Raw genomic sequence first — 27,726 nt, 5'->3', positions numbered from 1 at the left:
GTAGTGCGGCAGCTAATGAACCAAGCCACAGTGACGGGATGATGAGAGGAGAACCAGCGACGCAACCATGACAACCATATCACAGATCTATTGAATCTACATCCTCTCGAGCAGACCAATCTCCATATGCTGCACCGAACTGTGATGTGGGGGAAAGCAGATGACATCTAACCAGGCCTCATCTTGCCCACACCAGGAGCAGCATACTCGACACTTACTGTACCGGGTCACTGAGGGTAGACATAGATCACAGTGAGTGCATATACACAGTATTGTCCTGTACATGCAGCCGAGCTAATGCAACTTAAATCCCCGCGCGGCGCATGAGCGTCTGTGCATGCAAATAGGCCGGGAGTGGGCTCCGACTACAACTACAAGGAGTCATTGTCAGCTGATCATTTTCTATGCAATGCATAAACCATGCAGCCAAGCCGGTGCAGTGCAGCACGCTCTGTATTTCTGGTGCAGGCAGGCACTCACAGGGGGCTGGCCGGCGGGGGCAAGAAACTGCTCCTGGCTGGCTCGTCCCAGCAGGGCTCTACCCCTGGCAAGGGGGTGAGAGGAGGCCTGCGGTGGGAGACAAACGACACGGGCCTGGTTCATCTCTAACTACTGTATTTGCCACTCGCAGGAAGAGCCGAGCGTAAAAAGTCCCTGACCTGCCTGGACCATGTCATGAAAAATAAAAAAAACAAATGATTTTACCGAGAAAAAGTCACAAGCAAAACATCGACTCTGAAATGGGATTTACACAGATTATTGTCAGGAATGGGCTTCTGTTGAGATTGAAATGCAGTCATACATGTACACGAGATTTACACACAGACAGACACACACACACACACACACACACACACACACACACACACACACACACACACACACACACACACACACACGAGGAGCTGATACTGTACAGGAAAACAGCATCGTTAAACACCGAGAGTCATGCAGAAAGCACACAGCGTTTGAGGTTAAAGAATACAGATGGATCAAAAATCAATACACATACTGCAGCTCGGGCACTCTGGGTAATGTGCCTAAAAATGCTGACTCTGCTGCTTTGTACTCTCCGTGATATGCCCGTGATCCGCTAGAGGTGGCTACTGTGCATGTTCTCCAAAATTTCAAGAAGCCCCGACGTGTAATCGGTGTTGTTGTTGTTGTTTTTTGTTGTTGCCGCGTGTCATAATCTGTTCCGAATGTATTGTTTGTGTGTTTTACCGCCTCGTCGCAGCGTGCGGGGCTTCGGCAGAAGGTGTCAAAGAAGATGAACGGCGGTAGCCACCTCTGGCCGACTGCAGCAGCTCCGGCGCGGCTTTACTTACGGCGACTCAATGCTTTTCCTGAAGTGTGTCACCGACAACGGAGGATCTGAGAGGACAAAACACATTTACATTTAGCATCGCCTCCGCTGGACACCACAGGCAAGAAGTCAAACATGTGGGCAGTTTGTGTGGAGAAAGGCGTCCCCACCCACCAACGCAGAAGAAGCAAGACAAGAAATGACTATAAAAAAAAAAAAAACCTTCAACTTCTTTTTGTGGTCTTTTTGTGTCCAATCGAGAGCCTGCGGGCGCTTCCCTAACCCGTCCACCGTCATGCATGAAAGACTACGGATGTTAAAAGCCGCAACAAACCTGGTTTACGCTTGAGTTTGCGGCGGTGTTGCTTATTGACAAAGCAAGCTGCCAGAGTGCTGAACAGCACGGCCGCCGCCAGGAAGCAGATCGTCGCCACGACGCCGGCCACCACCGGCCGCGCCAGCCCCTCGTCAGGCAGCTCGGCGGGAGGGAAGGGATCTGAAGGGGCAGACGAGACGACGAGGCGGTGAGCTCGGTCACAAACCTGATCCTCGCACGGACCCGGTTCAGACGCTGCAGAGACGCTCACCTGTGCTCGACACCCCCACCACGTTGCTGCTCTCGCTGATCAGGTCGTCCATGACCGCCATCACTCTGAACTCGTACCAGGACTCCTGTCAGAGAGACGCAGCCGTGATCGGATCACACTCTGGCGTGTGAGGACAGCTCACTGAGTCGTGGCTACGCAGGCGTATATCCCAAATGCTTTTGAGAAACGGGACGTCATCGGATAATTTTATTCTTTTATTTATTATGTTTGCATGATAATTAGAGAATTACGATTCCCACCAGTTATGAATCTACTGATTAAAAGACACACAAAAAAAAAAAACCTTTTTATAGTTCTGAGCTCGAACACAGGACAGGCGAGCCCTTACAAAGAAAACACACGAGTTTCCCGTGTTTTCCACACAGGACACGTGATCACATGTGTAACACATGTTTATCACATGTTGCAACATGATAACATGGGGGAAGTATGTGGAAAAGTTTGCGCGTGGGAATCTACATGGGCTTCACACAATGCACCATGAAAATGTTCCCAAACCGTTTCACATGTTCACAATCACACGAGTTTAGTTTAGTTTAGAGTTTTTACACGTGAAATTCCCGTGTTTTTTCTGTAATGTCAAAAATTAAAATTCTTTTAAATTAACTTTTCAGTTTGATGTTTCTCCATTTTTGCCCGAAGTGCCACTCAGCAGTCACAGAAATAAAAAGCACTGCGCCACGCACTCCCGTGTTTCCACATCCAAACGTGTGTGTAGCTGACCTGAACCAGGTCTCTGGCAATGAGCTCGGTCTCAGTGGACGGGATCAAGTCATCCAGAACCTCCCACCTCTCCCCGAGGCGGAACTCCATGATGTAGCGGTCGATGGGCGAGGAGTGGTTGGCCGGCGGGAGCCACGTGAGGAGGACACCGTGCTGCGTGCGGTTGGCTGTGAGGCACCGTGGTGGAGTAAGAAGCACCAGTGGTTCTGGGGTACCCAGAGGAGAGCCTGTGGACCACAAAGGTTCTGATTACAGAAACCAAATTCACACAAAACTTGAGCTGCTTTGAGCTAAATGCGACGGTAACGTCAGCATGGTAACCACATGGTGATTGCCATACATCCGCTGGCTGTCATCAGGGCGTGGGAATTAGGTCAATGTTCCACTTATCCTTTGTTGAATAAAGAAAAGCGACACGATGCACGGCATTTAACACACCCGTCACTAAAATCCTTCACATGTTTTTCCGGGTTGATTTTACGGCTTTTCTGATTAAAAAAAGTAGAATCGCGGTTTCTCCGACAAACAAACGTTGTTTGGTTGGTAAACAGACAACTTGATGCGTTGATTTTCTGTGTCCAAAGTGTCTGAATTAGTGAACATGAGCAGCAGCGGTCTGTCTGTCCGACCTGCTGCAGCCCTTCAGCCCGTCATTGGACCGTCGGCTCTTTGCCGTTATTAGATGTAAACTGACCACCAGGGCTGACCGAACTTTCTCTGTTGAAGCTCCAAAACTTAGGAGGCACCTCTCCCTCCAGATTAGAACATCAAATGCTCAAATCCTATTTAAAAATCTGTTTGTGTTCACTGGCTTTTCCTAGCAGAATTTTAGGGCCAGAAAGTTTGACTTTTTGTAGATTTTTGTGAGTAAAATCACATTTGATGATGAAACTTAAATTATTTAAAATAATAAAGTCATTATTTTATGTCTTTATTGCTCATGTTCTTCGGTTCAAGGCTCTCTGGTGGTTTAATTCTGTTAGATTATGTGCAGGACTCCTCTGTTGTGATTCGGAGTTGACTTGTTTCAAAACATGGTCTCGCACTTTTCTCTCCTCTGGCTGAGACATCAAACGCTCAAAAAGAAATTGAATGAATTCTTTGTGGTATTTAGAATCAAAGACTGAACAGGAAACAAAAAAACAACGCTTCATTTCAAAACAAGGATTTGTTAACCGCGGCTGAATTCACAGACGAGCTGCTCTTTGAAACCATCTTTCTCTTGACAAACACAGGTGGAACTAATGACATTCATAATCCCTCCGGTATTTTTACAGGCCGCCTTACCGGCACACCTAAATGAAAGCGAGCCAATCATTAATGTCGTTCGTCGTCTTTCCCTTTGTGGCAATTCAAAATATTTACAGTGGGAATTATCTCTGGCATTACTCACTGCACTCTCTAACACAACCTTCTTTTCTTACTGAGCCTAAAACCCTCTGGCACATACCAACATGCCATACAATCTTTATAATGGTGTTGAATATACAAGGTTTTCTGCTCTGATCCTTCCTGACAGATGAGCTGTTTGTAACAGGAAGGTGGAGAGGACTCGATTCGATGTGTAAATATCAAATAATGATTCTTAAAGGTTTGAATCTGATTCTTTTCCTTTAATGTGGCGTGGACGATAAAGTGGAAAATAATGCATTTACGTACATTTAAATCAGACTGTAATAAAACATCGTCTGAAATCATTTTATCTGTCGTTAAAATCAAACAAGCAATTAAAAAATGATAAAATTGCTCATCTTGTTTTTCATTAATAATAATAATAGAAGATACAAAAAAATACCACATAATGACAACATAAAGAGATCTGTGCTTTACTACATTGTATTTGGATGATGTTCTATCTGTTTAGGGAGAAAACAACTGTAAGTCTCTAAAATGCAAATTATATTATGATTCTTTTAATTTGAAAAAGGGGAAGGTGGGAGAACGGTCAGAGAAGAATGTTTACAGAAAACAACCTGAAACAATAAAAGTGAAGTTTGCACTTTATACACGAGTTTAAAAATCAATAGAGGGCGGTGTGTTCGGGTCTGTTGATACTCTAAAATTGTATTGTTTTATAAGCTGTGTCTTATCAGCTCATTGGACCAGCAGCTTTTAAGCCTTGTTCAGACTCACAGCCGAGATCTGTTTTTTTGTTTTGTTTTTTTGGCAAATCAAAATCGATTTTTTTTTTTTAAAGTCTGGACAGAAAAAAAAAACCATCAATGTAGTTTTTTGCAAAATTAGATCCAAACCACATTTTGAGGTGGTTTGAAATGTAATTCCAATCGTATTTCAAGAGATGCGTCTCGGTCCGGACGCTCTGCTGGCTCAGATCGGATTTCGTCATTTTCAGAGCGAGCAGGATCTCTGCTTCCGATAGCAGAGCTATCAGAGAGTGGACAATTTGGCACTGCGGAGGACAACGACGACAACAGTCGGTGGACAGACGCCGAAATAAATTGGGTGTGTACCTCGTTACCGCAGCAACCCACGCAGATACGTTGCTGACGTCTGGACACTTTGTCCTACAGATCTAATCTGAGAAACAAATCCTGCAGTCTGAACAAAGCCGGTCTGGTTCCTGGATCCAGATCGCCTCAAATGGCCGACCAGGTTTCCTGAGTCTCCTCCTCCAGATCAGGTCGTCATCTTCACTATCAGTGTTCACATCTCGATTGAAAACATATTTATCCTCAATGGCATTTAGGCCATATAAGGCCCAATCTGATAAAAAAAAAAAAAAAAAAAAAAAAAAATTCCCAGCAATAATTACTTCTCATGTGTGCTGTTTTGGTTTAATATTGTTTCTTATTTAGTGTAATTTGTTTTTAATGTCTTTACGGTTTCAGCCCCATCCTTGTCTGTTTTAAGGTGCTGCACATCTGATGTTGTGCAGCACTTTAGCTTATTTGGGTCTAAACGTGCTCTATAAATAAACCGACTTCATTTTAAATTATAAATAGCTTCTCGGCGCATCTCGGCGCGTTGACTTTGAAGTCAAGAAGCAGCGAACGCGGATGGAAGGGCCTCTGACGAGCGGCACCCACCTGCAGTGTTGACTGTCACCACTTCACTGAACGGGCCCGTGCCCAGCTTGTTCTGTGCCAACACACTGAATTGGTACTCTGTCCCAGGCTCCAACCCTGGCACCACCAACCACGTCTGAGCACCAGAGACCGGCATGGAGTGCCAGTCGTGAGGGCCGAAGTCGATTCTCTTTGACCTGAGAGGAGGAGCGAGACGGACAAACAGTTTTTTTACAAATTAAAGTAGGACTGTGAAACCATGAAGAAAGTCGCCACTGTGATTATGACCGTTTGCAGTTAATTCTGTGTCAGGAGACAAACAGAACATATAACACTTGTTTAAAGCACTTCACAGTCCTGGACCAGTCCGACACGGTTTGCAGTATTTGAGCCAGGACGGCCCCTCGTGGATCCGCTGCTCGAGTCTTTGACTTGTTTGAGTTGCTACCTTTCATTTTATGCTGCGAACCGTTGGGGCCGTCTGTCAGCGGATCGCAGAGCAGCTGAGAGTCTGGACGTCCTTGAACGCCTCCTCATTAGACCGGCTTTTTATCATAGTGCTTAATACACATGATTCAATTTGTTTAATCTTAATTTACTAGATCAAATTCAAATTTTCAAATGGTTTATTACATCCTATCAATTCTATTTATTGTAGTCTTTTTGCTATTTTATTGTTTTTTTTATCCAGATTTTAATCTTTTTTTTTGATTGTACTGCCACATTTTCATCATTTCATTGATGTCATGAGTCTAAAGCTGTTTAATTATTCACGTTTTTACTCTTATTTTCAGCTTGTCAGTCATGTGAAGAGCACTAACCTGCACAGACTCACTGGCATGTTCGAAAACGAGTTTTAAAAAAAAAAAGGTTCAAGGTTAAAAATATTGTGATATTCAGTCTGGAGTTCCCACTGTATACTAGTTATCAATATCCTCGTAAAAACTGGACATAAATAGTTCGTGCAACTGGATTAAAAATGTCTACATGCAGCGTTTTCCATATCTGTTGGAGGGTTTTATTGTGAATATTATGCTCCATTTCCGCCAATAGATCTCCTGAATCCTTCACGCCGGTCCTATAAGCTACTTCAATGATACACTTGGAAAATTATGTCACTGGCGACATTTTAATTTGATGTTTTATGTTTATTTTTTGCATTTATGTTTGGTAAGTGTAAAACTAATTTAAAAAAAAAAAAACATTTGACAGGATGACAAAACCGTACGAAATTAAACCACCTTCTTTTGTGAGTCACTGTGATTTTGTTGCATTCATATCCACTTTACTTTTATCATCATCATCATCATCATCAGCGATGAAGGGCTCCAACTCTGTGTCAGACTCGGCTGCAGGTAGCGTTTCCAGCTGCTGCGGCTGTCATCGATTGAAAAGGAAACGAAGAGCACTCACACTGGGCCGTACCACACGGAGAACGTCTGCTCGAAGCCGCCATCGTAACCCGGTTCCCAGGACACATTAGCAGAGGTCGTCGAGGGCAATACGTGGATGTTTCCGGGAGCGTGCGGGCTGGTGCCTGAGCGGTTCAGAGACAAGAGTGGAAATAAATTCATAATGCACACGTACTAATTCATTCATCACATAAATAACTACTTACACTCGTCTAAAGCCGCATGCAGTAATTAAGCTACAGATATCCCGCTAATATGAATATGGTACAGATGTGTATTTATGTCTGACTGACTCGTACTGATCAGGTTTAAGTGTAACAATGAAAAATGATGAGAATTGTGTTGTGGAATCTCGTGCTGCGTGACGTGTCTCCCGGCGCTCGGCGGATAACGTGACGCCGGCTGAGGTGGCGACCAGCGTGGGGGTGAAGTTCGAGAGCAGCAGCGCTTCCTGCGGCCCTGCTCATCCCACCGAGCGGATGTGCTAAAGCGCGGCCCGGAGACGGGTGCTTCTCCCAAATGAAGGAGAGACCTGAGCCCGGTCCGAGGAGCGCAGCCGTCCTGCGTCACCCGTCGGCTGAGCGCCGCCAGCTGTGCAGCACCGGAACGACTGCGCAGGAAGTGAGGCCCTGAGGCAGACTTAGTGACCCCACAGACTACTGGGTTTAAAGCAGTAGTTCAACATCCGGAGATTATTCATTTGTACAACTGCTCGCGAAATGTTCAGCCAGAACTAGTTAGCATAGTAAAAATGTGCATATTTATTTTTCACTAAACAAATTTGACATAACATGTCAAATGGTGAGCTGATTTTCAGCTTTTTGATTGCTGAACCTAACAATATGTTTACTGAGGTTTGGAGGCACAGCGAGGCGAACATGAACTGTGAAAAAAACATTTGCAAGTCTTTTATTAAGATGCTATAGTAGTAAGAGCATTTAAAAAAACAACAACAACAATATTGCAGTATTATATAAGCAGGGCGGTCTGGTAGCCTCGTGTGTGAGGTACAACGCCCACAGTTTGATTTCTGACCCTTCTTCATGTCATGCCAGTGTCTCTCTACCAAAGGCAAATTGCCCCCCCAAAAAAATGTATCTTTAAAAAGTTACTGCACAACTACTGGTTTTCTCTGTTCAGATATTTAGTGAAACTGCATCTACTTTAGCAATTTTATATAAACTATATGTACGCCACCTTTCTGCCCCTGCAGTAAGTTGTTGTTTACTCTTTTTTTGGTATTCTTTAAAAAGCCAGGACTATAAAATCTGCAAATAAGACACTGGTCTACTAAATATTTTAAGAAATGTGAGTACAGTGAGTGATAATGCCAAGCAACACACATAACCTCACAAGTTTTGTTAGAGAGTTTCGTTACTCTCATTGCTATCAAGTGTGATTTTGCGAAGTATATTTGACATAATCCTCAACCTTTCCCATCATAATTATAATATGTATGCAGTCCATTTTGTGCAAGTTACTCAAAATGGCTGATATTATAGCAGTAAATATTATGTAGCAACAAATGCAAAAAAAAAGGCGTAATTGTTGTCACAATATCAATTTGCATCACAGAAGGCCTCAATTATAAAGGCCACTTAAAGGCTACACGATCTGTTATTAAAATCGAAATGCTATAAACTGCGTTTTGTACATTTACACACACACACACACACACACACACACACACACACACACACACACACACACACACACACACACACACACACACACACACACACACTGGTTTTTCCGAATGAATAAGACAAAAAACTGAGGATGTGAAGATTGCTCTAACAATGTAATCTTTTTTGTGCATCTGGACGTTCAGATCCCCATCTCAACTTCATAACCCTGTTTGCCTTTGTCAACACTTCAGTCAATCAGTTTAACAGTAAAAAGATGTCCTTGGTCTGATGACTCAACAGACAATGGACTGCAGTGGCAGTGTCTTCGCAGAGGGGTGAAAAAATGCACACCGCAGCTACAGATTCAGGCTTTAAATTAACAGTGTAAAGCTATTACAGATAAGATCAAATTAAATTTTAATGATGCCCAAAGGGAAATTGGGTGGAGGGCGAGGAGTTTGAGGGATGAGGGTCACTTCTTCTTCATGCAAATCACTCAAAGCACGCAGCAAAGTGGGATCCCAGAGAACTCAAAATAACTACAAAAAGGTCAATGGTTGAGGAAACTGAGCAAGCTGAGAGCGGCTGTGCAGACAGTCTGTACCGATGACTAGGATACGTGTGCTGGCAGTGATGCTCGTGACCACATTGGTGGCTACACACTCCCACTCTCCGTGGTCCTCCTTGCTGAGCGACAGAAACTGTAAGCTGCCACTGGGTAGGATGTTGTGCTTACTCCTGCTTGGCTTCCCCACCTTCAATTGACATGAAAATCACAGTAACACGGTTAAGCAGTGGGCAAATACATATTTTAGTGCACGACAGGTAAAAGAAAAAAACAAACACACGAAGGCCCTGTTCAGACCTGGCAGTAACATGTTTCCTGCCCATCCCTACTAAGGAGAGGTGTAGCTGCACCGAAGACACATTGAAATCTGATGTACTCAGACCACATTCAGAGGTGGTCTGGGACGTATATATGACCACATTCTTTCAGCAGTGTGAACACAAATGTGTCCTGTGCTACATTGACAGACCACCTACTAAATTGAAGCCCTCTTAATAAGCAATACAAATAGAAAATAGCAAAAAATATCCTGCGTGAGTCTGCCGAGCTCAGCTGAATAGAACAGGAAGTACTGTATAAGAGGTTTACCTGCAAACTAAACTAGTGGCTATAAAGCAGTTGAAAAAAAAAACACAGGTTGTCCACCTGACGCTTGTTTCACCAGAGCCTCCTCTTCATTAATCTACCGCAGCGCAGTGACCGACCCTCTCAATCCTGCTGGAATAACTAAATAAAGTGAGCCTGAAGCGACGTGGTCAGGTCGAGTCTGACGGTTCAGGTTGTGAATTATAATCTCGAGTGTTTAGACATTTAGAAATTTGCAATATGTCATAATTTCAAATTAAATTGAGGCTCGATGAGAGAGGATGTCCCATTTTGTTAAGTGCCTGTTGCTTCAACTCCACTGCTTGTGTTTGCTTACTTGTTTACTGATGTTTATTTACGTGGTTATTTGCATTTATTTGACATCCAATCAAAAGTGGGCACATGGAAATGCTTGATAATAGTGTGAATGGACGTACTGATAGCTGTCCCTTTGTGATCGGATCACCCAGAATGCATTTAAGTACCAGGTCTGAACGGAGCCTCAGATATGATTTACTTTCAGGACATTTGTAGGTGTGTGTGTGTGTGTGTGTGTTTCTACGGCACCTTTCTCCAGGTGATGGTTGGTATATCAGGGTCTCCAGAAGCAGCACAGGGGATGACGAGCTCTCTCCCGGCCTCCTGACGGTACTCCCCCCCAGGCCTCACATTAAAGTAAGGGGGATCCTGGATAAACACACACAAGCTCACATCATACCGATTCATTCGGAAGGAGTGAGAACCGAACGACAGACACGACACAACCTGAGCGGCGATGTACCTTTAGCACCAAAGTGGCAGGGGGGGACATGCCCATGGTACCCAGGGCGTTGTAAGGCACACAGGTGTAGGTGCCCAGGGAGTCTTCTGTGGCCTCCGCCACCCGGATACTTCCGTCTTGCATCAGGCTCCAGCCGGGGTACTGCAAGACAAGGGGGGCAGCTGAAACGCTTGATTTCAGAGGTTCTCCTGAAGCCAAATGATTTTTAAACTGCACCAGAAAAACAAAGATCCCCAAAGTTTTTTTTAAATCAGATGAACAAGAGGTGGATGTTTATTTAATACAGACCTGCCCTCAACAGTGGCAGAATATCTGATAAGTAGAGCAACAGATAGAGAGCAGAGATACACTCTTTACACAGACAGGACAATACTGCTTCAATGATTAAAAATATAATGTTAATATATGTAGCTGTTGTATTTGTTGTATAGATTGTGGTGAGAGTATGACAAAAGTCCTTCACCGCAACAATGTAAAAAGGACGCAACTGAAAATCCTACTTAAGTAAAAGTACAGAAGTATTATCTGCAAAATGTACTTAAAATATACAAAGTAAAAGTAATTATAATACAGAAAATGATCCCTGAGAGTGACCTGATATATATGATTATATTAGTAGACAGTTTATGCTGCTGCATTAATGTGCAGTCTTTAAATCAAGATTAAAAACCCATCTTTACTCACTTACTATTGTTGTTTTAAAATTTGAATATTTTATTGTTTGTTCTTTGAACATTGATGTTTACTGTTTTATTTCCACTTGTTTTAACTGCCTGCTGTATGTTTGTACTATGTGTTCTTTTTTAGGGTTTTATTTGTATCTAACTGTATTTCACCATCTTCCATAAATTGTAGGTTTTAGTCGCTTTCATTAATTCATTGTAGAATTGCCTTTTTTCTGTTTGTTCATCTCCTTGTTTAAATAAACATTTTCTCAGTCTATGTAGTTTCAAATCACTGTTAATGAGTAGAAATAAAAGATGATGATGCTAACACTGAGTTGAACCTTCACAGGCGGAGATTTGTGAAAATACGTGAAGTGCACGTTAACATGTGATGTTCGTGTCTTTTTTGTCATCGTGGTTATTTTCCAAAAGATTGTCCTGTTGTAAAATAATAAAAATAAACAGAAGATTATGAACCTGAAAGTTTGAAAATAAGAAAAATATATGATATGTTCGTAACCTTGAAAGCAGCCTGTCAATCAAACAGCGTAATAATCCTGTAAATGTCCACGTTCGTTGGAATAAATCTCCTTTAAATAGCTGTCAGAATATTTAAAGATCTGCTGTGTGTGTGTCAAAGTACAAATAAAACACAAATCTAAATTTAACAACTCAAACTGAAAAAGTTTTCAGATAAAATATCACCCGTCGGGTTAAATTCAGACTAAATTGATCAAATTCATCAAAGCTGAATCAAACCGCGCCTCATGTGAAACTAAAAACAATTTTAAACAGACCATTTTCTTAAATTTTACAATCAGGCATATGAAACTTAAAAAAAACAACAACAAAAGACTGACCTTCTCCACTCTGAGCGAGTAGCCGTCTTTCTCCCACTTCACTGATGTCACAGGCGGGTTGGCGTCCACCGGGCAGCGGATGATGCCGGGCAGTTTCCGGGGCACATAGATGACCGGGGGCATGTTGATCACCCGGGCGGGGTCTGGATGTAAAGGATGGATCAGGGTTACGCAAATATAAATGTGTCTGAGCAGAATGTTTGTGTGAAGAAATTTCACAACCACTCGATGGAAAAGACTAGAAAACGTTTCTGAAGCTTCTTGCAGTCGGGAATCAGTCCTCCGAAAATGTCTCCAGGACCAGAAGGATTAGCGTCTTATCTTAAATTCAGGAGCGCTGCATAGGTATCCTTCAGATTCAGAGAGTCTGAGGAGAGATGTTTGACTGCAGTGAGCTTACTATCAGATGTTTTTCATAAGAGTTTTAAACAGACTTTTATATGATTTTTGGAAAACAGGAAAACAAATTATGTTTTCTGTCAAAACTAAGATCTTCTGTAGTGAGAGCAGCCCACGCCGTCTGCATGATGAAGAATATTTTAACTTAATTACAACAAACACAATTCAAAATCCAGTTTTATCTCCAGCTAAATCGTTTTTGTTTTTTTCCCAATTGTGTTAAAGAACAACAGCTCCAACATTTTTGGAGATACGATCGTGCGGTTACAGAGAATTTTTTTCAAGACCGGGTGACACTGCGGAAATATTAAAAAAAAATTCCTTGCATGCAGGAAACATAAAAGAGGTGCTGAAAGGGGAATTAGTGGGAGAGGAGATGAGGCAACAGCCAGCGAGAGAGTGGTGCAGTAGTGCAGCCTGTAAAAGGTGTTTTTTGGGGGTCTAATACAAAATCGCCAAAAGGAACAATACTAATTTGAAATCTGATTAATGTTATCATCATATTTCTGCAGATATAAACTTTGTAATGTACCAAAGTTATTAGTCTAGACGTATAAAACCCATGAAACTGTCAAAAAAGGCGTCTTCATTTCTACTCTGCAGTATCGCCCAGTTTTGCATCCGCGACACCGGTTTGATTTGGGTCTGCTGTACAGTATGTGAGACCAGTGATGAAATCAATGCCTGCAGTGCTGGAGTCCCTCTTCTCTCTCTCTCTCTCTCTCTCTCTCTCTCTCTCTCTCTCTCTCTCTCTCTCTCTCTCTCTCGTACTGTAGCACAATAATCAATGACCAGCAGCAACTTGGGAGCAAATTAGCTCGTACAGTAAGGGTTGCCGACGGAGCGTCAGGTGGCCCGGAGCGGCGTTCCTCTCTCTCATCAGCCACAGAGGAAGCACAGGAATGTCACTGTTTCAGATTGAGGGGGACCAGAATAAAAAAAATATTTAAAAAAATGGAGTCTGTCTCCATCTTTGTGCACAGATTATGATGCAATGATTAGGGTTAAATGTAGGGGCTGAGTCAAAGCGTCGAGGGGCCGAACTCTGCCGCCTCTGAAACACGTGACCTTGAAATCCAAGAAGGTTACTTCCCGTTACAGTCGCGGAGCAGCGCTGCCAAATTACTACAGCAGCCTCCATACTGCTGCTGCTGCTGCTGCTGCCCTGTGCCTTACCCCCCCCCCCCCCCCCCCACACACACACACCATCCTCCTCCTCCTCCTCCACTCGGTTGCCGTGGTAACACTCACACTGAACAGTCAGGTAGGCTGATGCTGAGGGCGAGATGCCGAGGCTGTTGCTCGGACTGCAGGTGTATTTCCCGGCATCCTCCGGCTTGACCCGGAAGATGATGAGGGTGCCGTCGATGAGGATGCGCACTCGGAGCTTCAGGTCGCTGCAAGAAACACACAGATGTTTTGTCACATCGTGCTGCTGCTGAAACAGGACAGGGAGCACATCTAGTTTTTGGTTTTTTTCTTTTCCTTTTTGTTGTGTAAAATTACATCAAGGTGCCATAAGAGAGCAGCAGAGAGTCAAACAGCAGCCGACCGAGAGGGATTCAAAGAGCACAGAGCCTTCCGGCTTGACACCCTATAAAATCAAACACACTGATGACGAAGCAGAGAATCAGTTTGAGTTCTTTCCTCACTGTCCACGCTGTATTTCCACATTCATCACACAGCAGAACTGAAGCTCAAACTGAAAACATCTTTAAATAAAGCGGTAACACTTTCCAATGACACCCCCTCTTATGTTGTAACTTTCATATCAATGCTTAAAATAATGAATTCTGCACATATGTTATAGAGCTTATTGAACTGATTGTGAAAAGGCCTTTGCCAAAATCCATTCATCAACAATTGTCATGTGTAAAAGGTATGAAGCTCCCCCACCACCTCCACTGTTCTCATATAGAAGGGCAAATCCCCACATCTTTCACATTTATATACCTATATATTGACTTTATTTGATCCGTTTCCCTTGTGTTGCACAGACTTCAATTGTTTTCTTTAATTTCGTTGGACCCTGTACAATTCCAAAAAAACGGAATTCTGCATTTACGCCAATGAAACATCAGTAAAGGGAGGTGAGAACCGCAGTGAGATATTGAACGCGCTCACGTCATAACAGGCTTTGTACTAGATGGTTTCTTTTTTGGGGGGGTATGAGCATAGCATGCATGGTGTTAGCATAGTATGCTGTGAATTAGTGAGGTGTTTGGTAGGTGAAGGCAGGAAGTAATATTGAGACAGTCCACCCCTGCGGTGTTATTCTCAAATAATATGGCACGATGTGTATCTTAAAACTGAATGGATTACAAACATATTTTTCACACGCTGCCATCACAAAGGATTGTTTATATTAAACTTCACGAGCTACCTCCAGCCTTTAGTTTATTTTACTTAATGAGGATGGAGAGAGAAATGCAGTACCACCTGTCAAAATTTGATGTTTGGAGACCTTAAACCCCTTCCCCACCCTTGTTAGCCTCACCACTTTCTAACCCCACCCCTTGGTAACCCTGCCCCGACCAATGGGAGCAAAGAGGTGGAGTTTAAACCAAACCAATGAGAATGAAGTGGGTTTGATCAATGAGGTCGTATCAGATTCACAGTTCAAACTCTGGACACCTGAGAAAATGCAACTACTAGGAGGTCAGAGGTCAATTCAGATGATAAGGAGTCGAGCATCTAATTATCTTTTCATACAATCTGTCGTCCGGTTCAACTAAAGGTTTCCTTGGGAAATGAAACCACTGGGAGGTCAAAGGTCAATTTACCAAACCCTAACCCTAATAAGTGATGGTGTCTAACTAACCTCCAGAAGAAAGGTGTCAGGGATCTGAAAGTTGGTGGGTGTGAATGTCTTTAGGCCTCCCTTATGCCTGTAAACTTTCTCGTGTCTAGCGCCCTCCTTTGCCTGTAACCCTGAACCCAACCCTAGAGTTAGGATTAGGCCTGATAACCAGCCTCCAGCGCCATCCCATGGCATAGCTGCCTTAGACACCCATTCAAATAACAATACCAGGGATTTATTAGAATCGTTTGCATGTGTGCTGTTGTTAACATTAAACTGATCACAGGTGTGCTGGTTTTGTCTTCTACATGAAATCCTCGCTATAAAGAAGTAAAGCAATTCTTTACTAATATTCAAAGCTATCAAAACTTTGAATTTAAGAGCGGTAGAGGGGCCTCTGATATCCATCCTGGATGATGGTGAGCACACACCTGACACGTGTTTTGTTGCTCACAAAACATCAGGCGTCAGCTGAAGCAATGTGAAACCCTGTTTCCAAAAAAGTTATGACACTCTGTAAAATGTAAATAAAAACAGAATGCGATGAATTGCAAATCATGTTAACCCATATTTAATTGAAAATAGAACAAAGACAACATATAAGATGTTGAAACTGAGTTTCAAAAAGTTGGGAGGGTGGCATGTTTACCAGTGTTGCATCACCTCTTCTTTTAACAACACTGTAAATGTTTGAGAACTGAGGAGACTAGTTGCTGCAGTTTTGAAAGCAAAATGATGTCCCATTCTTGCCTGATATAAGATTTCAGCTTTTCAACAGTTCAGGGTCGTATTCTTTGTTTCATGATGTGCCAAATGTTTTCAATGGGTGACAGGTTTGGACTGCAGGTGGGACAGTTTTCTGAAGTGTTCCTGAGCCCATTCAGTGATTTCCACTGCAGATCCATGTCTGTTTTTCATGCAGTACCGCCTGAGGGCCCGAATATCACGGCCATTTCTCCCGATTCGCTAAATCTTTTAATGATATTATGAACCGTAGATGATGAAATCCTCAAATTGTCAGTTTCAACATTTGATCTGTTGTCTTTGGTCTATTTCCAATTAAATATAGGTTTACATGATTTGCAAATCATCGCATTCTGTTTTTATTTACATTTTACACGGCGTCCCAACTTTTTGGGAAACGGACTTGTACAACTCAGAGAGAGGAGAACGTTCAGCCTCTTATTAATATCTACTTTGAAGATTTGATTGGCTGTTAACCCACTTTTTCTTTTGTTTTTACACATATCCAGGGTGCCACTGCAAGAGGATAAAGCGCCGATGTACCTCAACTACCAGGATATGTACAGACATGAATAGGAAATAAGATATTTATTATTAAGGATTAAAATCACATACAGTAGGGTTTTGTAGAAAAAACATGTCACTGAGTAAAGTAAAAAAAAAAAAAAAAAAAATCAAGATTGACACTACAAAAGGTCTTTAAAGTCACTTTGCACTCTTCCTCTCTGATAGTCCCTCTGACGCTTGTTTTCACCACCAGTCTAAACCCCATTCACTTGTTCTTCCTTGCTGCTTGTTCTGTCTGTCACTTGTTTGCTGTAAAACCCTCTGAGACTCTAAAGACCTGCTTTGGGGAGCCCGCGGAGGTCCTGGCTACGCTTCAGATCATTGCCGCATGAGAGGCATACGATGACACAAGGCCTGAGTCATGCGATGCTGTCATCAGAGTGCACTAACTCGCCTGGCACGCTCCAGACGGACCCCCAGCAGGCCCACTCTTACTGCCCACAGGGCTGCAGCAGGACAGGGGCGCACACACAGATATGGACACACACAAACACACACTCATACCCTTGGACAGTCACTGAAAATACAAAACAGCAAAGGGCTCAGAGACACACAATGTCACTCACATCACAAAAGCCGTGGGATAAAGGCTGCTTGGCGATGATTTAAATGAGTCTCCAAGCGAGGGGCTCTTAGGTCTTAAACCTCACCAACATGCTTAACTGAGAAGTTCCCACACACAGAGAAACACTGCAGCTACAGTACAGAAGTGAACCCGATCATAACTTTACTTCTTGAAGTAGACGTTGTCCTCTTCCCAAAACCAGGTGTAGGTCAGGTTGCCGGGATACGCCTCCGCTTGGCAGGTGAAGAGTGCATTCTGGGATATGTTTACAGTGATGTTTTCGGGTGGTGACACGATGTATGGAGGCCCTGAGAAAAACAAAAACAGGTGTTGGATTATTTTAACTCTGTAAAGCTGCAGAAACAAACTTTTGCTTTCACATTTTAAGTTGATATCTTGTTAGCAAACAGTTGCCTTTACACATCCAGCAGTTACATTATAATTCATTTTGTCATTTTTCAGGCAACCTAATCAATGTTAGTGCATTTTTAACTCTCTTTTAGCTCTATTTTTGATCTCCAGAAGAGTACCTCGTATTAAAAGCCAGTAGAGTCGAGTGGAGTAGAGCCAGCAGTGGGAAAGGGGATACTTGTTATCTTTGTCTGTATGCTGTTTGGTGATGAACAGATCGTATTCAGTTCAAAATTTATCTCCATAGAAACAGCTGTCCCGGTGAGAGTGACACAATATAATAAAGTTGGGATTCATAAAACCAAAACAATGAGCTTTAAGATGCTAAAAGGTTCCGTAGGGCTGAGTGCAGCTGCAGAAGCAGGTGGTAATTATCTATGTTCCCTTTTGCACATTATACAGTGATTTGATCAGTTACCATTTAAAAGAAAACACCAAAAAGCAAAACATACAGTATATTCATATTTATTAATTTGATAGGCGGCCAAAAAGATTGATTTTAATTGAATTAAGAACTTCTAACATGTGGGTGTGATGTCCTTTTTCAGTGTCCAGTACATAAAAAAGTATATACAATGGGGATTAAACATTCAAAAACTACCAAATGGTTATATAAAAATAAAATAAAAATTCATAATGTGAAGAGTATTCTTTGTAAAACTCATATTATAAGATTAATTTATTTTGTGGTTTTCTACAAACATTTGCTGACTTGTATCTGACTTCCTGTTTATTTCAGTTGAGACAAATGCTTTGCATTACCAGCAATGCTCATGGTAAAGTGACTAAAATCAAAAACGGATCATTTTTACTATACATTATGTCAGGATTTAGCTCATTACTTTTATTTGAAACAGGGTCAGATAAAAAAAGAACAGTAATCAGTTCAACAAATCAACAAATACTGTATACATCGGAGCAAAATTATTGTTTATCATATTGACAACAATTAATTAACAGAAAACCTTTGTAAGGCATTAAGACACTCAGCTTTTGGTTTTAAATGCAGTGTCCTGGAATCTTTTGTTTGAAGTGAAGTGTCTGAAACTCTTCTATATGAAGGAATAAAGGAGACAGTTACATTGATAAAAAAAAGTACTATTAAATTAAGATGAGTTCTGCTCTATGTACCGGCCTCCCCTGCTTCTACTTTTTTCTTTCAGGAACACATCAGGGTGAGAAAAAGAACACGCGAAGCATTATTTACAATATATCACCACAGTGTGATGTAAAACACAGCGAGCAGACAGTTATCGTAACCTTAATAGTAGCCGGTGTTGAAGCTCATGCGTGCTTCGCATTGCCAGCCTCTCATCCCCCGAGGTGCTCGAGGTTTGCTCCTAACTCTCAATAAAACAGCAGAAGTCATGAAAGGTAAGCTGTCTTTTATGAGCGGGCCCAGATACAAGCCTCCTGCTTATTTCCCTCTCAGCGTGCACAGCTTTATGTACGTCAGGTGGGGCCTTTCACAGAACAATTAAAAACAGATCATCGCAGTGAGAATCATGACTCCACAGATATCTGCGTGTTATTGCGCGTTGAGCGTGAGTAGTAATCATATCTTTTATTTCACAGCCATTTACATGGTAATAATCAACCCAACTCCAGAGTAGATTGTTTTTTTTTGTGGGTTTCTTATTCCTAGGCTCCTGATTTCTGCATGTACAGTCAGCGGTGTATCAATATTACCCTCCATCACACACCCTACTGCCATTATTCTGGTATTAAATGAGCACTGTGTAGGATATAGTGGCATCTAGTGGTGGGATTACAGATTTGCAAACCACTGGACCCCTTTACCTTTACAAGCGTGGAAAAGGATCGACGGTGGCCACCATTGGTTTATTAGCTAGTTTTACCATCTTGCTTTTTGGAACCAGAAGTGACCATATTTGGACGAGCTGTGGAGGAGCATGGGGGGGATATGAGACCCCAAAGACACAACCTGACTGCACCCCAGGTATGTCAATAGAAACCAGGCACAGCTCTGTTTGACACCTAAAACCTAATTAATGATGAAATTATTATCTGAAGGATCAACAGAACACTGATCAGAAGGAGGGAATTTATCTAATGACACCATAATGACCTTTATGAATGGGAGTCAATGGAGCCAGGGCTTTTTGACAGCCAACCCTAGTGGCCTTCACTTCTGGTTTCAAAATAGCAAGATGGCGTCGGGCAAAACCCAAACTCGAGACTTTGGAACAGCAGTTCACAAACTGATGGGTGACGTCACTGTTGGTTGCCTCTCGGTTCAATGTGATTTTACACTAATTAAAACATTACATTCCAATAGATGCTCCTAAATCCTACAATATGAATGGTTAATATGACAGCAGGTCATGTTCACATGGCCAGAAAGACCTCTGTGAAAAGGCGAGAACACCTTATAACATTAAGAAATCAAGTCGCTCGAGAATAAACACCATTACAAAACCTTAATTTTCCAAAAACTTTCCCTCTGTGCCTCAATTTTAAGATCAATAGAAAGACAAAACAGCTGGATTTATTTCTACCCGTTTTCTCACTGTATACAAACCGACTTCTCCGTCCCCGCAGATTTCTTTTCTGAATGGTTGGTGGACAAATTCCCTCTCACATACAGCTTTGATGACGGGAACACTGCTGGTCAAGAACTGACTTCTGTTTGACATTTAGAAGTGAAATAGTTCTAGTCCCCGTCATCCAGGGCTGTCCAAAAACAACCATAGGTGCCCAATAAAACTGATAAAGAAATCAAATTTGACCATAATACTCAACCATATATAGACCATATATTTCTACAGCATCAGGGCCGCAGTAAGGCAAACATATTGTGATATCTTCAAGAATGATGTTGAAACATTAGGAAAATAAATGTAGTATTTTCATTAGAAAGTTGAAAAGTATATCTTTCATTTATCATAAACAGGTAATTCAGTCATCTTAATCCACAACATACATCAATAATTAAGTAATCTATGCAACATTATCCTTCTCGTAATATCTGTTATAACTTTGTTACTGTTACAGTATCATGACTTTTTTCAAATATAATCCCTTTATTCTCTAAACATTTTCTTATAATTTATCAATATATAACAAAGATTTTTCTTGTTTTTTAATCTCAAAATGAATTTTTTTTTTCATAACATTATCCCTAACACTGCAACATTACTGCCAGTACAACGGCCCAGTTCCACAGAATAACGCAAAACCAGACTATATCTGGTCATGCGGTCCAAACGTCGTCAACAAAACACTAAAAAGGTTTTAGTTGACTAATATGTCATCGCTTCATGTAGCTGGAAATCAAAGTGATATAATCCTGTTTTTACGAGACGGACGCCTCACACCCAAACAGCCCACAGCTGCAGTGTGTCGTGGTCCAGGGCGCAGGTATCGACTCGCTGCAGGCCGGAAACCTTAATGCAGCTGCATCACATGCATCAATAGTTAAAGTCCTCACCGGGTTACAGACAGTAGATGTGTGTGTGTGTGTGTGTGTGTGTGTGTGTGTGTGTGTGTGTGTGTGTGTGTGTGTGTGTGTGTGTGTGTGTGTGTGTGTGTGTGTGTGTGTGTGTGTGTGTGTGTGTGTGTGTGTGTGTGTGTGTGTGTGCATTTACTGCACTGTGGAGGAAGAGAGGAGTAATTCCTTCGCTGTGTTTCGACGTACAGAAGTCGAGCGTTAAAACAGACCTCACTCTCAACGCCACCGTAAAAGCGAGATGCTCTGCTGCTTGTTAAATACACACTGTTAACTCCCCGTGGCCTTGCTGTATCAGGAGCCTGAGAGGACCTGGAGGCTGCTATCACAACCATCTATCTGATCTGTGTCGAGCAGAGAGAGTCTGGTTAATGGACCGGAGACAGACAGTGACGTTCTCGCAGACGGATCCCGCTGTACACACATGCACGCACACACCGAGAGAGAGAGAGAGAGAGAGAGAGAGAGAGAGAGGCCCCAGACTGAGCTATCGACTGCCTGATACAGACCCAGAAGGTGTGTTACATACATCAGTACACCAGAGCGCTGCATGCCTGTAACTATAAATAATGAAACTTAACTGCCACGTCGATGCAAATGCAACATTAGGGCCGCAGGTACCGAGTGGAAAACATGTTTTTCCATTTAAAAACCCGGCGATCCGTGCAAACGCATTTGTCAACTTATTAATAAACGGCTCGGCAGCGGCTTAGCGGATGAAGACGTTACCTTGAACCAGCAGACGGGTAGTGTGGAGCACTTCTCCCTGGTCGCTGTGGGCCCGGCAGGTGTACGCCCCTCTGTCATCTCTGGTGATGCCTAGGATGGTCAGGCTGCCATCGTGTACCTGCAGTTCAACAAGCAGGGGTAAACATGCAGACACAAAATGATGCGAGAAACTCAGAGAAACTCAACGCTGCAACGACGAATCGACTGAGAGAAAATCAATTGGTAACGACTTTGGTTCATTTTCTCAGAAGAATACCCAAACTTCTCTAGTTCAAGCTTCTCAAGTGGAAAGATATGCACGTTTTCTCTGCCTTTTATGATAGAAAAATGATTAATTTCAGAGCTTTAGACGTCTTTTAAGAAATCTTTGAACTCTGACAAATTACAATTCTTATTTTATAGGCCAGAACATTTAATATGTTGAGAAATAATTGGCAAATTAAGGAATAATAAAACGCCCTGGAATGAAAATGTTTCTAAAAGTACACAATCAAAACTCAAAACTGCAGATAAATGGTAAAACAAATTATTATAGATAACTTTTATCCTTTTATTTCATACGTGAATTATCCTATTTTAGCTTGTTTTTGTTTCTTTTATTTTAATGTTTTCATCACTATTTTTATTGTTTGTAAAGTACTTTTATGGTGTGTTTCTTTTGCTTGGTGCCTTTAATGTTTAATGCATTAAAGCACTTTTAATTGCCTTGTTGTAGAAATGTGCTATACAATTAAATTTGTCTTGCCTAATAATGTATAAGCACAGTTTTGCTTTGGGTCAACCTGATTTGTGCATCGAATAATTATTTGAATTATTGATTAATCAGTTTATTGTTTGGTCCAAAGCAGCAAATTCTCCCATTTGAGAAACTGGAAAGTATTCAACTAAAAATTACTTCAACTGATCAAATATAAAAATATCTGCTGATTATTATTATTTAGTGGTCGTCTGTTAGGTCGTTTATTTTATAACATTATTTTTCCAAGCGTCTCAGGTCAGTATAAAGCACATTGAAGCAACATATATTGACAAAACTGGTGCACAACATCAAACAAATAAAACAAATCGAACAGACTTGAAACAATCGATCTATTGAAAACAAAAAAAAACAGCAATTAAACAAAATGTAAAGAAATTAAATACAATGTAAGCAGCTATATGTTTTCTCTGTTTGTTTGTATTTTAACTTGGACAATAAATGTAGAGAAAAGTCAGTATAAAGTAGCAGAAAATGAAAATACTAATAATTTGTACTTGAGAGATTCTTAGTTAAACTCTTCAGATAAAAAACACCCTCCGTTCCTAAATAGAGTTTGTGGTGACAATCTAATCAACAGAAAATAAGTCACACGCTTTTAAAGTCACAAATGTGTCCCGCTTTAATTAACTCAAGGTCTGAGTGGTGCATATGGTAACTATGGAAACATGTATCTCTGTGCCACTGCGCGTGTCCGCGTGCAGGCTCTGATGAGAACCGGTGGGAGCGGCGGGGAAACGCATTAACCAAACCTAATAGAAACGGCCTCATAAATTATGCAGCAGGTTGCAAAAGGCTCTGTCCATTCAAGTCACACACAGCTGTAGTCGGTCCATTCACACAGCTGAAGGCCGAATCTGCTGCGCCGGCACAATTATTCCTCTTCATCTGTCTCTCAGACGATTCGTAGCCAGGGAGACGCTTCCAACGAGAAGATCAAGCGAAGCCGCGTTGAACTTTTGCTCGTCTGTGGGCTTCATCGTGGTAAAGAGAGGCTGTCCGATGACACTTGGTGTGTCACTGCTGACGTGTGCATGCTGAGCGAAAAACTCATCCCTGATTTGTTGTGAAGCAGCAGTTTGAGGTTTGGAAAGCCGTTTGCGCTGATTAAAAAAAGTTGGAAGAGATTAAAAAACTGTCATTATTTAAAAGAATACTGATTTGTTTTCTGTTCTGTGTAAATGATCTGCTCTCATTTAAGGTTCATGTCAGGCCTTTCAATGAATTATATTCTTGGTGAAAGCTTCGGAGTGAGATACCATGTAAATATATATATAGTGTTACAGCACACACGCTGCAAAAACTGTTGGTCTAACCCAGTAAAATTATTTTGTATTATTATTATTATTATTAACTTTTATTTTGATTTGAAATCCATTTACCCTGGTTTTTTAGTTTAAACGGCTCATCTAGTTGTGTTTTAGGCAGATTATTTATCTTAATTCATGTAAATATAACTTGTCTTTTCCTGATTTGCATCTTTGTCTTTATTTAAGTTGCTTTACTTTAGTTGCAAACACCAGCAGTGTAACAAGGCGCTGAGCATTTATTCTCCGTGAGCGCTGAACGTTCGGCATTTTTTTTCCAGTCACAGAGTTGAATAATATTCAACTTTGGGCAAAACGCCGCAATCGTCACTTGAATTTTTTTTTACCCAGCCGTCCAATCACAGCGACGGAGGGGCGGGACAAAGCACTCAAGCACCGACAGTGGTCACTGATCGGCCCGCCCTTCAGTGTGGCTGAGCGAACACTAATACGAGCCGCGTATCCAGGCTGTCATCACAGTAAATCACAGTATATGAACTGAATTCAACTCATCCGATCAACACCAACACCACCACCACCACCGGCGCACCACCTCAACCCTTTAACCCTCGTGTTGTCCTCGGGTCAAAATGACCCGCAGCTGTGTTCAATCAAATTTTATTTTATTTCTATATTTTCGGGGATCATTGGTGACAAGGATGCTGTGAGGGTTTCTTTAAACCAAAAAAACAAACAAACAAACAAAACACACACACACACACAGCTAACTTGACATTGCTAGTTAGCTAGCACAGGGATCATCCTGTTTTTCAAATACTGAGATTTAAAGTTGCATTGAATCTTCCATAAGTCAAAGAATCGCTGTTGGATCAAGTCATAATACTGAAGTAAGTGTAAGTAACAGATTGTGATGGTATGTCACAGTCATCCGTCTGTTCCAATAGTATTTCAGCCATAGCTGAACTCAATTCAAGGTGAGGGAGAGAAGATTAAGGTAAAGGAGAGAGAGGAGGAGGAGGAGGAGGAGGAGGATGAGGAGATAAGGTGAGGCATGCGTTGGAGGCAGAATCTCAATTTTATGTGACGTGCACTTCACTGACACATCCAGCGGGAATTATATCTGGTTCTGTTGTTTCTGTCCTCTCCTCAGCTGTTTCATTTCGTGTCAGTTTTTTTTCCCGTGCATGTGATGAAGAAGAGTAAAGAGAGGAGGAGAAGGAGGAGGAGAAGGAGGAGGAGGAGGAAGAGGAGGAGGATGAGGAGGATTCCTGCTCCTCTCTAACCCTGTCTGTCACATTCCTCCCTTTCTCCATGATGTCTCCTTGGATCTGAGTATGTGGGTGAGAAAATATGCCCTCATGCGCGCGCGCGCACACACACACACACACACACACACACACACACACACACACACACACACACACACACACACACACACACACACACACACTGCTCACCACGAGATGGGGCTTTTCCCCAAATTTGAGAGGAGACTCGCTGAGAAACCGATGAGGGAAGAATGTAAATTCATATTAGCACTCATGTAATATTGATGCACGGGGGCGGGGGGATTAATAATGCATCAGAATGTTGTCTAATCATTTACTGAGGGCGACGGTGTTAAAAAAGAGGCGACTGGAGGCAGCAAAAAAAGGCAGAAAGTGAAAGCGAAGGAGCCGCTCAGCAGACGCTCCCGTACGCTGCCGTCGCTTCGTCTGCAGCGCATCGCACACGGCGAGTTGATCGCACCCGCAGCAGACTGCAGCATCAGGGACATATGAGAATGTGAAAAGGCACGCAGAAAAAAAGGAAGGCGGCGAACCACCTTTGAATAAAAGTCTCCAAAAAAAAACAAAAAAAAAAACAATTACGAGCAGCATGAAGGATGCCCCCTCGAAGCTCTCGTACGCGGTCGACATATTCGCCAATCTGTTCCAGCCGAAGCCTTCCAGCAGCTCCTTTTTTGTTTTTTTTTCATTTTCCCGTTTCTCCGCACCGCCCTCGTCTGCTTCCGATTGCGAGTTCTGCACGACGAACTCGTGACGCCCTCCCCGACGTGACCTCGTTGCATCCAGCCGTCAGCGAGACGTGTAGGTGGAGAGAGGAGACGTGTTTCTGATCGCACAGTGAGTTCCCCAGACGAAGTGACACTCGCAGCTTTAACTCGGGACGCAACAGCCCGCAGCTGCGATGCATCAGCGCTTGTTTCTGAGTCACATGTAATGGAGCTGCACGTTAAAATGACTTTTGATTTCGCTGCAGCGGAATCAGCACCGCGAGCCTGAACGTTTCGGGATGTTGGAGACATTTTTCTTTTGCCGTTATAAAACCACGCCGCGGCTGTGCCAGAAATATCTCGTCGTGACATCAGACTGTCCACGTTCAGTCTACGTTTGGGAGTTTATCCACAGGATTAAAAAAAAAAAAAAAAAAAAAAATCAGCCATCACCACGCAACAAAGGAGGCTCAGAAATGTCCTGAAGAGTGTGAATGTAAAAGTGACTCAGGGTGTGTTTTTAATTTCTATTTAAGACATTACAAGGAAGCAGAATTAGCCTGATATTCATTCATCCTGGATTGGTCACAAATTTGGGTCCTAATTTCACCAAATATCTGCAATTTTTAACTCCTTTTACACCAAAAACTCAATTTTTTTTTATTTTTTTCCCCCCCGTCATGTTGTTTAACGTAAAATAACTTACTGCTGATATTTGTATTGTTTTTTTGGACAAAAATCAACTAAAGTCACATAAATTTGAACGATTAAAGTACTATTTGACCGAATTCAATTGAAAAGAAACGATATTTCTGCAGCACAACAACAGAATGAAGGGATATAAGTCCGAGAGAGATATAGTCCATAACATACTGGCGGTGCAGATGGACTCAGTGGATGACACCATCTGTGCACAAAACCCTGCTTCTATTTTTGAACACAATCATAAATCGCAGTTATGTTACGCCACTATGCGTTTCTTACCGAGTATTTTGTGTTGGTGGCGAGCTCCTCCCCCTCCCTCAGCCAGCTGATCATTGGTTTTGGATTTCCCTGGGCAGAGCAGCTGAGCAGAGTGCTTCCCCCTTCCTTCGCCTCCACATACTGCGGCGGCGTCGCAGTGAATGAAGGCGGAGCTGTGGAGAAAATAAAGGAATCATTTTTTATAAACGACCACAGTCACACTTTATATCGGCGCAAAATATCTCAACAACTGTTCGCCGGAGTGCCATGAAATGAGGGTTCGCTTTATTTTTCTCGGTGGGTCAAAGGTCAAAGTTTTTACTCAACATGCACAGAGGGGGAAATGAAGGATTCTCAGATGATATTTTTACAATCCCGTCAGCGATCGTCTGACTTCTCCCGTGGTGCCACGATGAGACCGACAGCTGTTCGATGCTAACTGAATGTCAGCATGCGCAGTTGAACAGCTTCCCATTTCAATGGAGGTATTGAAGTAAAACTAGATCGGACAGGTGTTGTTGCTCAGACACTGCGTGATATGCGACTGCCGGTTTGCGCACCAGCTGACATTTACCAGTGATGACAACAACCTCCCCTGCAACGCTGCTTTTCTTTGTTGTTGTTTTTTTTTAAAACCTAGAGAAACCACTTTGCAAAATCTCTGCATTTCCACCTGATGTTCCTGAGCTTCACGAACAGCCACGAGGGAGCTGTTCACCACCTCCTACAGGCCAGTAAACGGCAGCTCCCCGAGCCAGCTGCTGTCGGTGTTTTCAGCATGATACTTTAAATATAAATAGTGGCGCTGTGTTTAGTTAAATCGAGAAAAAAAAAAAAAAAAGGCACCGATATTCAACTGGGTCACTGTTCGCCGCTGGGAGTATTGCCATGCTTCA

The 27,726-nt window shown here is 42.3% G+C and overlaps 1 protein-coding gene across 4 annotated transcripts in view; it reads right to left on the bottom strand.

Moving 5' to 3' along the window:
* The window catches only part of igsf9ba (immunoglobulin superfamily, member 9Ba), a 66,703-nt gene that overhangs the window by 8,713 nt on the left and 30,264 nt on the right, over window positions 1-27,726 (bottom strand). For 3 of the 4 annotated variants that reach the window (XM_069712916.1, XM_069712918.1, XM_069712919.1), the window contains exons 4-18: window positions 26,852-27,003; window positions 21,847-21,964; window positions 17,404-17,545; window positions 13,813-13,958; window positions 12,163-12,305; window positions 10,638-10,778; window positions 10,424-10,543; window positions 9,308-9,458; window positions 7,077-7,200; window positions 5,685-5,860; window positions 2,638-2,864; window positions 1,894-1,978; window positions 1,641-1,802; window positions 1,329-1,374; window positions 481-567 (exon numbers count right to left, since the gene is read on the bottom strand). In XM_069712916.1, the coding sequence (XP_069569017.1) occupies window positions 481-567; window positions 1,329-1,374; window positions 1,641-1,802; window positions 1,894-1,978; window positions 2,638-2,864; window positions 5,685-5,860; window positions 7,077-7,200; window positions 9,308-9,458; window positions 10,424-10,543; window positions 10,638-10,778; window positions 12,163-12,305; window positions 13,813-13,958; window positions 17,404-17,545; window positions 21,847-21,964; window positions 26,852-27,003 (2,020 nt within the window). The remainder of the gene's footprint in view (window positions 1-480; window positions 568-1,328; window positions 1,375-1,640; window positions 1,803-1,893; window positions 1,979-2,637; window positions 2,865-5,684; window positions 5,861-7,076; window positions 7,201-9,307; window positions 9,459-10,423; window positions 10,544-10,637; window positions 10,779-12,162; window positions 12,306-13,812; window positions 13,959-17,403; window positions 17,546-21,846; window positions 21,965-26,851; window positions 27,004-27,726) is intronic. The other variant, XM_069712917.1, reaches the window with a different exon arrangement.

This window comes from Brachyistius frenatus, unplaced genomic scaffold, assembly GCF_029030835.1.
Source record: "Brachyistius frenatus isolate BFR_SWC_R1_liver_20210118 unplaced genomic scaffold, ASM2903083v1 Contig_114, whole genome shotgun sequence".
In the NCBI taxonomy this organism is placed as follows: domain Eukaryota; kingdom Metazoa; phylum Chordata; class Actinopteri; family Embiotocidae; genus Brachyistius; species Brachyistius frenatus.
Note: the sequence above shows the minus strand (reverse complement) of the source record. Positions and strands in the feature narration are given on the sequence as shown.